Source organism: Pomacea canaliculata, linkage group LG2, assembly GCF_003073045.1.
Source record: "Pomacea canaliculata isolate SZHN2017 linkage group LG2, ASM307304v1, whole genome shotgun sequence".
NCBI classification, from domain to species: Eukaryota; Metazoa; Mollusca; class Gastropoda; order Architaenioglossa; family Ampullariidae; genus Pomacea; species Pomacea canaliculata.
In genome coordinates, this window is record NC_037591.1 from 21,104,267 (window position 1) to 21,115,943 (window position 11,677).

Below are 11,677 nucleotides of genomic sequence, written 5' to 3' on the forward strand. Positions count from 1 at the left end.
ATCTTACCCCACCTTCTAGAAAAATCGCTCGTCCTTCAGGGTTTGGCATTAGAAGGAATCGCTGATCCTTTCCTTTCGTGGCGCAGGTCCGACAGCGGTTCACACGCACGTACGTGATTGACAAATTTGCAAGAACCAAGATAGGGACAAGCTGAACAAACAGGGACAGGTGTTCTGTTGGATAAAGCAAGTGTTTGGAAGTGTAACGTTTTTTGAAAAGAGTGGTTAAATGTGTCTGCGAGCGCGTGTAAACATCTGCATGTAAACCACGCTCGCCGCACTTTCACCTTTTTCAGCAAAAAGGTCCGGCCAACGATTAACACATTTAATGTTTATGAAATTAATTAGCGATGAGATGTGGATGAAACAAAATAAAAGAACACTACTCCCTCAGCGCCAACCCTCTCCTACGGTTAACAGACGGGCTGGCGAGATGACCGACTGGACCAGCAGGTTATATCCGACGAATTATTTCACGAAGTTCGTGAGTCTAGAAGCCACATTAAAACCACATCACTTGTATCGGCGAAGCTGATATATTCCAGAGGAAGTAATAGCTACACCACAACTCGGAATACAAATGATGATCTCCCACTGAGGAACGTTGGATATAACGTTGAAGGCAGTTAGCACACAATGTTTACTCTCCCACTGCTTGGTCTCGACTGTCCCGAGAAACGTTAAATCTCCTAAGTTAACTCGTTCTCTTCAGAGCTCTTGACCAATCAGGTCCTTCGCGACCAGGTAACTAGGACGACCTCTTCACAGTCTTTCTCGGAGACTGTGCCGACCAATCATGAGTCCAATGTTGCAGGCATGGCTTCGCCCTCCATTGACTACCGTCGTCCTAGTTACGCTGTGTCGAGCTTACTTACGTCACTTCATACATGACGTAAAAGAATGAGAGCTGACGCGCCTCCGCGCGACTGCTCTTCCCTGACCACAAGGAGAATTAAAAATAATATGAATCTAATTAGATTCGCCTGAATCGCGAATCGTTACAGGAAGGTTGACTCATGGGACACTTACACGCCATCAGGAAACAACGCGTGCGTACGTGTCATTAAGATTCATGCCTTCAAAATAGTTATCCCCTTCTTTTGATTCGAGACTAACATCTTTATACTCCAATTTATTTGCTTTTTAAATTATGTCTTTCCACATTTCGTTTTTATCTAAAGAACCCCCTTAATCAGCACATTTATTCAGCAGGAATTATCGCTCATCAAACATTTGTCACTTAAACAGGAAACGAAAGTGACTGAGCTAGGGGTTTGTCTCTCCTGAGACTCAGGATTTGCTTTTCCATTTGAGATTGTCGAGGTGTGGCCGGGTTTTATTCTCGCCAACACTTTGTGCACGGTGACTGTTAAATGACACGAAAATGTTGCACTGATACATTTATTGCAGATAAAACTGGATAGTGTCTTGTTCTGGCATTCTAAACCTGGTCAACGTGACAAAGTTCAACTCCAGAAAGCGTGAGACTTTTTTTTCAAAAAATCACGTTGTTCATGCTGTGTTTGAGCTGTATGAGTGTATATGTGTGTATATGTAAGTGTACTTGTGTCAGAATAGTGTAGCACAAATGTCAGGATTGTAACCTGGAAGTCAGTAATAAAATGTAGATTCCTAGCACCCGGCAAACGTTTGCCAGATCTTTCTCTGCCCGTCACTGCATGCTTTACACAGATGTTGCCTTTGACGATAGTTCATATCAAAGGGCACTGAACTTACTCCTGGCTGGGAAATGTGCTAACATATTGCTATTATAGTTATTCACATAAAACTACAGTATCAGCGCAAGTATCAATTGAATTTTCATTTTTATCACACTGCAAAACGTTATTCATACATGAAACTTGAACAGTTCAAAGAGACTGAGGGGTGAGTCCGATAACAGCAAACCTCTGCTGATACGTGTTGTAGTCGGGCAACACTCTGACATTGTGAAGTTGTGCTGGAGTAGCAATCTCACCTACATTTTGTGCACAGCTAACTGATACGACAATGTTTCACTGAGGCTTTCATCGCAAAAAAATGTATGTAAACAATCTGTTTCTGTAGTTCTTGTTTTGGCATTCTAAATCTGGTCAAAGGGACAATTTTAAACTCCAGACTTGTTCAAATGTCATTGTACGTCGTCGTCAGATGATAAGGCTGTGTTTTGACTGTATGAGTGTTTATGTCTGTGTGTGTGTAAATGGAAACTGACATTTGTTTGGTTTAAATGATTTCAATAGAGCTTTAAGATCCACTCCTGCTATTCCTCACTTTTTTTTCAACAGAAAATGAACTCGTCCAGTATTATTAACCCCAACTTGTTTGGTTGGTATCCCCCTCACTAGGCTTGCTCATTTCCCTTGGCAAGCACCTCACAATACATTTAGATATAACGAAATGATCAATCATCTCCTGAGTTTCATCAAGTACAAACGTGCGCTTTAAACAGTAATTATTTTTTTTTAATTTCTTGCTAGAGTTGACCAACATTTGACAGCATTATCGTCTCCCATGCACAGATAACAATGTGCTTTGTGTCGCTCTGCAATCAGTTTTCTCTTTTACAACCTTAAGGAGGTTCTCTCTCTGCTGGCAGGTAACTAACAAGAAAACAAAACTGTCAAGCGCCGGTGGAGTAGCAGTCGCACCTACAGGTGTCGAACGCAGCACTTGTGACACGAAGCCTAACTCACCGGAAATGAAGATTTTTGTGAAAAAGACTGTTTTCTTCTAAAAGTTTCATGTTGCTAATTGTCAACGCTTATTAAAGCAACGAGTTTGAACTCAGGCACAGGTAAGGTTTGTTTTAAAAAACTTCTGATTATGCTTAATAGTCAGTTGTATCTTCCTCTTAAAAGTGAGATTTTGAGTTGGGGGTGATCATTATGTGTATTCGTCCGCCTGTAAAAGATTGCACTAAAATGAAAGGTTGATGAAGACAGAAGAACACGTAAAAGAACATAAATATCCCACTCCTACTGAGTTCGCTAACCCACAGATCAAACAAATCAGGATCGTCTCTCATATCCCGCTCGGTCAGCCAGTTGCCGAGACAGGATAAATGGCAGGTACTCCCGGCGTCCCCAGTAAAATACCCGTTTTTGTTTTTGTTTTTATTGGACTAGTTCAACATCTGCACAGCTGTTGATATTTTTGTTTTTATTTCTCATTTAAATATATTCAATTTTATTTCCATGGAGCCAATCATTAAAACACAATAAGCGTGTGATGACCTGCATAAGTAACGTAACAGCGTACTCTGATCACGAACTTGTATTACTGGACTGCTGGCAGACGATTTTTTTTTCCAGTTAACTATTCAAACGATACATGAGACTACAAAGCTTCCGGTTTAGTCATATTCTTTGTCTAGGCTCGCCGAGACTAACAGCGGAGAACTTCGCAAGAGGGTAAGCGTTGGTCTTGGCAGACAGACAGCAGTCCACCTATACACGTCCTTGCTCTGATCTACTCCTTGTCTGAAAAAGAAGCTCAGGGGAGGAAACACACCTCTGATTCTATACTGAGGTTGGGATGGAAAAGTGACATTGATGGGACTGATTTACTGGTTTTATCGTGCTATCTTTTGGTTACAAATTACCCAGTCAGCGAGATCCGTCTTTTCAGCAGAAGACACCATGAGGTTATCTCCCTTTCAGACAAGATATCTCCATTAGTTACATTTTAATCAAAAGAAAAAAAAACGCAAACCCAAAATATAATTTTTCATTAGTTTTAATAATCACATTTAGCAGAAATTCTCTGTCTTTTCCTGTAGGAAGTGCTATTTTTGTTTTGGAAAATTCGCGTATATCAACTTACAGAGGACGTTCAAACGGGTTTTTCTAAAGTAGCGCCACAGTATAAAAAAGAAAAACTTGGTACATACGTAAAAACCTCCAGTTATTAATTCACACGAGTAAACTGTATTCATCCGTATTTAAATAAAGAAAATTAAGAATCCGGAACCTCTCAAGATACATATTAATTCCGATGATTTTGCCAGCCAAACCGATTGTGTTAACTTATTCATTTAAAAATAATTTTAGCTTTTTTAAAATACTTTCTCTTTTGTCTATCCTTTGCCATCGCGACCTTTCATAGAAATTAAGGCACAACTAAGTCATAACAAGCTAAATTCAATGTTCTTCAGAAAAAAATGGCGAAGTTTAAGTGGATCATGCTGGCGATCCTCTCGCTTCTCATTCTTGGAGGTCTAATAGCTAACTCCGCACGCTGGTCTTTTGTCTTGACGCCATTCATGACGGCCACGAATATTATTCCGGAACCGGAAGTGACTGAGCCCTTACAGGTCTACTGCAATGACGTCCTGAAGTTCATGGTCTATGGACAATGGGAAAGTCGGAAGCTATCTGCTGCTGAATCCAAAGAAATGAAACTTTTCAATGATCAGGTAAACTCATACTGTTCATTTAAATGATAAATCTAAACTGGGATTTCGTTTTCTTTATACTCTGGCCGGCCTTTTATATTAATATATATGTGCACACACGCCCTTCGTGGTGAAATGTTAGCAGTCATGAAAAGAAGAAAAACACATCAAGAAAGTGTCACTCGAAACATAATTGGGAGTAAAATTTTTAACACTGAAAGCTCGTCTATCGATATGTGTAAGATATAAGAAAGAGTTGATGTTTCTTTTGTATCAAACAGCATTTTTGAAGCTTATTTGATTGATATCATGCACTTCTTCTCGTCAGTAGGTCCTTGACTTGTATATGATAAATTTGACCATTATTATAATGTATTTTAGAGTGTGTTTGTGTGTGTGTGTGATCAGTCAGTAGTCCCTTGACCGGTGCCTGTTGTTGTTGGGGGGATCGACTAAGGTCATTGTCTTATTTGTAGGTTCGAAAAGAGAAGACAATCCCAAGCAATCTTCAGCGTCCTGACAAACTCTGTGGCAATGTCACCTTCCCAAACGTTGTGTACCGAGCTCTGTGTAACCCTAACGGAGACACCCCTTGCTGCTACAACAACGTCTGCGCCAACAAAACACAACATCAGTGCATCTGCGCCAGCTGTTATGATACCCGACAACCCATCGATGCTGAGTACGCCACCTGGCGCCCATCAGACCCCACCTGTCGGCTCCGACACCTGTCACAGAACGAGATTCCAACACATCGCGTTGTCCCTGTCCTCGCTACTAGAAGAACATCGAATTGTCACAGAAGTAATTTTTTCATCCATTGGCAGAGACTGAAATGCCATCTTCTACGGATTTCTAAGTACAAAAAGCACTCGTTTTATTAAAAGTAATATTTTTTTTAATCTGAAGTTTTGTCCTTTGACAACATTATGATATCCCATGCTCAGACCACAATGTTCTTTGTGTCGCTCTACAAACAGTTGTCCCCCTTAGAACAAGGAGGTTCTCTCTCTCTCTATGTTGGTAGATAGTTAACCGTAAAAAAAAAACCGTAAAAAATCAGTTTGAATTCTGTCTATTTTCCTTTCTGTTCATATAGAACAATTTGTGTATGTTGCTTCCTGGGTTTGTATAATTACTGTAACTAAATCTAATGTTCAAAACGCTTTAATAAAGCCATGTCATTAGTGGTTAACTTAATGTCACAAGGTTCGGATTAGAACCAAAGATGAATGAAATTTTTGCTCAGGCAGGATGACTTGAAAGAAACCATTAATCATCTAGATATAGACAGAAAAAAAGCCGTCTCATATCCGTAACAAGCGTTCTGCAGACTGTTTTGTCATATCCCATGGAACCTGGAATACATAAAGCCAAACTAATTTAATATCTCTGTATACTGAAGTTAATGCTTAATTCATTCGAATCTGATAATATTTTTATTTTTGTGTGTTAAAGCTTTATAATATATTAACATTGAGTACAGAAAACCAAATACTCAGTACTATCTGATAACAGCGATAATGTCTCATGAATTCTTAGTTTTGAAGCCAGGGAATTTCTGCATATGGAAACATTAAGTTTATTAAAAGGACGTTAATAAATAAGAATGATGCATGTAATTTAAAAGTTGAGCTAATTACAGTGACTAAAACACCTCTCAGTTTGTTTTCCAGCACAAAGGCTGACTCCCTGGTTGCCTAGTGACAGGGAGAGAATAACCCTAACCCTGACCTTTGACAGCATTATCATATCCCATGCTCAGACCACAATGTTCTTTGTGTCGCTCTACAAACAGTTGTCTCCCTTAGAACAAGGAGGTTCTCTCTCTGTGTTGGTAGATAGTTAACCGTAAAAAAAACCGTAGATTGTCACGCGATGCTCTAGTAATAGTCGCTCTTACTGGTTACTGGTGTACGCTACGTGTCGATCATGTGGTAATTGTAAATGGCTCGTAAAATCGCTCAAATCAGGAGGGAAGTATTTGCCAGCGTGTAGGTATTACATGGGACAGACGGACCTGTGTGGACACAGCAAGTACAGCCTGTTGGCTACCAGAGATATTAGCGACGTTTTTTCTGTAAAATAAATCGTGATTTTTGTGCGTTTCATCACACGTTGTTGAGCCCTTTGTCCGGGAAGTTCACGGGTTGTGGTTCGTGATCCTCGTAGTGCAATATGACCCCTGACATGTGAGCGTTGTACCTTTTGTCCCGCTGCAAGACTATGTTGACATTGATACCACGAGTTAAACCCGGTCACCCAAGGGCCCAGTTCCCCGGGGCCAATGTCAAAAAACTCAGGAACATTCCAACACAGTGTCTGTGACACGAAGCCTTACTCACAGGTTATAAGGATTTTTGTACAAGAGACAGTTTTTTTTTCTCTAAAAGTCAAGTATCACGTCAACACTTGTTGAAGTAACGAGCTTCGACTCATGCAAGTAAGGTTTTTTTTTAAATTAAAGATATGAATAAGCTTAATGTTCTTATTTTTCTGTTAAATGTGATATTTTGATTATGTGGGTGGGTATATTTATTACAAAGTACTGTGTATCCGTGTATCCCTAAAATATTACATGTGTGATGTAAACACATTTTTAAAAGAAACTAGTAAATATTCAACGCCCCGCTCCTGGTGAGTTTTTAAGAATTTGAACAAACAATGTGCGAACACTTATTTTTTGCTCACTGCTCATGAAGGACGTGGGTATGGTGGAGCTCAGCAAGCGCATCTACAACACAACCAATTGATCGTCCGCTACTTACTTATCTCGTTTTACTGCACGGAAACATTAGCAAGTGTTTAGGCAATTTGCTCAGTATGGTGGAGGGCAATAAAAAGTTGCAATAGGTCTTGAGGACACTATCGAGGAGTCGCTGAGTAACCTGAAATACACTGTACTGTACTTTCCGTCAACCTACACACACACACAGAAAGAGAGAGAGACACACACACACAGATCCACTTACAGGTGGCCAACGGCTAGAGAGGTCATCAATACACGCTCAGGAAAAATCGGGTCAGCCACTTGTGCACGAGAAAACAACTAATGTAACTGGCGAAATAACTGAGTGGATGATGTGCTGTCGAGGTAGCTGGTAAGTCCACAAACGAGTGCGGACAAAAGTAGCGTGTCATCAATTTCTAAGACTATAGTGTTGGATTATTTCACCACAAAAGTGTTTCCTCAATCTTAGAACATAACGAAAGTTCATGAGCAAACAAGTCTTACATGTAAAAAAGAGACCCACAGAATGTTTTTAACGTGTGAGCGGTAGACCTTCTCTCATGACTATAACATTATGTATGTTTCAAGACCAAGTCAGCACACGATAACAAACACAAGAACAGTAAAGTATTAAAAAAATACATGTTGTCCCTTGAAACATGTCTAGACTTTATGACAAAATGTAGAACGTAGCACGTTAAAGCTAGATATCAAACTACCAAACATGTCTACCCTGTATGATAGCATGTAGAAACGTAGTACTCTAGTGATACAAGAGTTCATTGGCTTGCGTTGTCTGTCACTTTTACTCATTTCACTACAAAGGAATTACATTTGAAAAACCCATTGTCGCTGTTGCTGTTACGATCCTAGGTACCTGTCTTTAAGCTGCCATCTTTTACAAAGAGTGGCTACCAAGTACTTATTGCTGTTATCTATTCGAACCTACTCCTTTTATGTATATTCCTGCTTTGCTGTTGCCAGTTACCGTGACTTTACTCCTGTCCGTGCTGGTCTTCATTCCATATGAATGTTTGAACTGCCTGTCAGTTATCAAGGTCTTATAATTCTCCGTTAGTTGTTTCTGTCAGACTTATGTGTCCTACAAAGCGTAGGTAGCATATCAGCCTCCCGCTGAAAGTTAAGGGTTTCTCGCACGATATTTTCCAAACAGATGTTGAACACTTTAGCTGACAGAGAAAACCCTTGATGGACGCCTACTGCTGTGTTAACTTATTCATTTAAAAATAATTTTACTTTCTTTAAAACTCTTTCTCTTTTTGTCTATCTTTTGCCATCCTGATTTTTCATAGAAATAAAGGCACCACTAAGTCAATCTCATTGCTCTTCAGATAAAAATGGCGAAATTTAGGTGGCTCATGCTGGCGATCCTGTCGCTTCTCGTTCTTGGTGGTCTAATAGTCAACTTCGCACGCTGGTCTTTTGTCTTGACGCCATTCATGACGGCCACAAACATTATTCCGGAACCGGAAGTAATTGAGCCCTTACAGGTCTACTGCAAAGACGTCCTGAAGTTGATGGTCTATGGACAATGGGAAACTCGAAATCTTTCCGCTGCTGAATCCAACGAAATGAAACTTTTCAACGATAAGGTAAACTAATAATGTTCATTTAAATGATAAATCTAAACTGGGATTTCTTTTTCTTTATACTCTAGCCGCCATTTTATATTAATATATATGATAATATATATGAAAACACACACACACCCTTCGTGGTGAAATGTTAGCAGTCATGAAAAGAAGAAAAACACACGTCAAGAAAGTGTCATTTTGAAACAGATAATACTGATTCACTCGAAACATAATTGGGAGTAAAATTTTTAACACTGAAAGCTCGTCTATCGATATATGTAAGATATAAGAAAGACTTGATGCTTCTTTTGTATGAAACAACATTTGTGAAGCTTATTTGATTGATATCATGCACTTCTTCTTGTCAGTAGGTCCTTGACTTGTATATGATAAATTTGACCATTATTATAATGTATTTTAGAGTGTGTTTGTTTGTGTGTGTGTGTGATCAGTCAGTAGTCCCTTGACCGCTGCCTGTTGTTGTGGGGTAGGGGGGATCGACTATGGCTAAGGTTATTGTCTTATTTGTAGGTTCGAAAAGAGAAGAAAATCCCAACCAATCTTCAGCGTCCTGACAAACTCTGTGGTAATGTCACCTTCCCAAACGTTGTGTACCGAGCTCTGTGTGACCCTAACGGCGACACCCCTTGCTGCTACAACAACGTCTGCACCAACAAAACACAACATCAGTGCACCTGCGCCAACTGTTATGATACGCGACGACCCATCGATGCTGAGTACGCCACCTGGCGCCCATCAGACCCCACCTGTCAGCTCCGACACCTGTCTCACAACGAGATTTGTGAGTTGCTAGATGGCGCCACTCTCTATTTCATCGGGGACTCGTTCGTAAGACACGTCTTCACGGCCTTCCTACTGGCAGCCAGGAACAACGAAACCCACGGAGCGATGGGTCCTCGCACGCCTCCAGGTATGTTGACACTAGGCACTGTCTCTTACACTGACACTCAGTATGAATATGAATTTCCTCGTATCGTTTTTCCAGTAAAAAAAAATCTAATGAAAAATATATCAGAGAATGAACACACGTTTGAACACATTTTTTGTCATTAAGGCTACACACCCACTGAAGACCTGGGACGTTGTAGAGAATATGTCGGTCGATATTATGGAACTGTGGACAAATATGTGTCCGTCGACATTATGAGATCGTAAACAATATCAAATTATACTAAGTTCACCCCTGAGCACAGCCTATTCTAGCAGCCATTTAAAAAAAAGTTTTAGAAAGAGATTTTCAATTACAGATCAATTCGAAAGTAACAATAATTCTGACAATATGTCTGATGATTTTGTCAGGAGCTCTTAGTCTGCTAAACAATTATGGAATAAAACGAAACAATTTTTTTTAATCATGCGTTTGGAATGTGTATTCGAAGTTTCTTGATGATTTTTTTAAACATTAAGATCGCCAACTGGGAGACATTCTGTAATGAGACGTAGAAGTGGTCTGGATCAAGGATGTGTATAGTGGACGGCTGTCTGTCTTCAAAGACCAACGCTTAGCCTCTTGCGAAGTTGTCCGCTGTTAGTCTCGGTGAGCCGTAACAAAGAATGTGACTAAACCTGAAGTTTTCGTGTATCATGCTTCGTTTTAGCAGTTAAATGGAAAAAATCGTCTGCCAGCAGTCCAGTTCGTGGCGCGCATACACCACTACTGCTGCAATTCATTATCCCCGCCCAATGACTCGACCCAGGGAACAGAGAGAGAACTTACTTTTACTTTAAACACGCCATGGTTAATAGTTAAACCATTGATAATAACAAGATAACAAAACTACAGCTGCATCTTTTTAAAAAAATTAAATTTGTTTGGTTTAAATTTTTTCCATAGAACTTCAAACATCATGTGCCGGCCTCTATATGTTCACGGAAAAAGTCTGCCGTCTTCATGTGGATTCAGACACCACCGTGTGCAATGAAAGAGTCAAAGTCAAGTTGGTGGACGACTACAGACTTGACTCTGTCGCTGCCGCCGTCCATACCGCCATCATCAACCTCAGCAACGTCAGCCGCAGTATCGTCTTCATGTCCTTTGGGATTCACGATCACTTTGAAGTGGAGAAGGTCCGCCAAAAGCTCCTGCTGTCCCTTTTACACAAAATGAACTCGTCCAGTAGTAGTAACCCTAAACTTGTTTGGCTAGCTTACCACTCATCAGGCTTGCTTACCTCACCTCATCATTACCCTTGGCAGACACCTGAAAATACCTTGCGATACAACCACGTGATCAGTGAGTTCCTTAGCGCGTGGCACGTGCCTGTGTTTGACAGTTTCAACCTGACGGACGGTACGGCCAGCTTCGATGGCGGTCACTACGGACTTGGGATAAACAGAGTCAAAGTTCAGATACTTTTGAACTACATTTTAGAATTACGGGAGAAAAAGCTGTGGTAGAAAGCATTTGTGGAGACAGCCACACGTGTCCATGGTGATACAGTGCTACATCACTGCTTGCCATGAAATGAATTTAAACTTCAGGTGTGGGGAATATTTTATGGGTGAATTTTTTTTTCTATTACCTAACCAGATAGCTTCTGTTTTTTCAAAATCCCATCCCATGGGACGTTTCCCATGGGATTCCCATGGTAATAACATTCCTATGGACAATACAGATAATTCGTAGCCCTCCATAAATATTTGTGTGGCATCTGCAAACTGTAATATTTTGTGTTCTTTTTCATTTATTCTAATACCTTTTATGCTAACATTCTTCCTTACCATTACTGCTAGGACTTTTGTTTTTTACCTGCACTTATGTCTTTGATGAAGGAAATTTTGCTCTACCACTAATCATTTAGATATAGACAGAAAAAAGCCGTGTTATATCCGTAACGAGCGCTATGCGGACTGTTTTGTCATATCCCATGGAACCTGGAATACATAAAGCCAAATGAATATAATATCTCTGTATACTGAAGTTAATGCCTGTAA

At 40.1% G+C, this 11,677-nt stretch overlaps 1 protein-coding gene across 2 annotated transcripts; it reads left to right on the plus strand.

The window, feature by feature from the left end:
* The first annotated feature begins 1,315 nt into the window (after positions 1 to 1,315).
* LOC112556761 lies at positions 1,316 to 11,646 on the plus strand. Of its 2 annotated transcripts, XM_025226103.1 has the most exons (7): positions 1,316 to 1,481; positions 2,600 to 2,797; positions 4,157 to 4,417; positions 4,873 to 5,255; positions 8,480 to 8,740; positions 9,254 to 9,653; positions 10,578 to 11,646. In XM_025226103.1, the coding sequence occupies exons 5-7, from the start codon at positions 8,486 to 8,488 to the stop codon at positions 11,138 to 11,140; spliced, it is 1,218 nt and encodes a 405-aa protein (XP_025081888.1). In that variant the 5' UTR covers positions 1,316 to 1,481; positions 2,600 to 2,797; positions 4,157 to 4,417; positions 4,873 to 5,255; positions 8,480 to 8,485; the 3' UTR covers positions 11,141 to 11,646. The 2 variants fall into 2 exon arrangements, with proteins under 2 accessions (XP_025081888.1, XP_025081887.1); XM_025226102.1 differs by lacking the exons at positions 1,316 to 1,481; positions 2,600 to 2,797; positions 4,157 to 4,417; positions 4,873 to 5,255 and adding an exon at positions 5,636 to 6,839.
* The last annotated feature ends 31 nt before the right edge of the window (positions 11,647 to 11,677 follow it).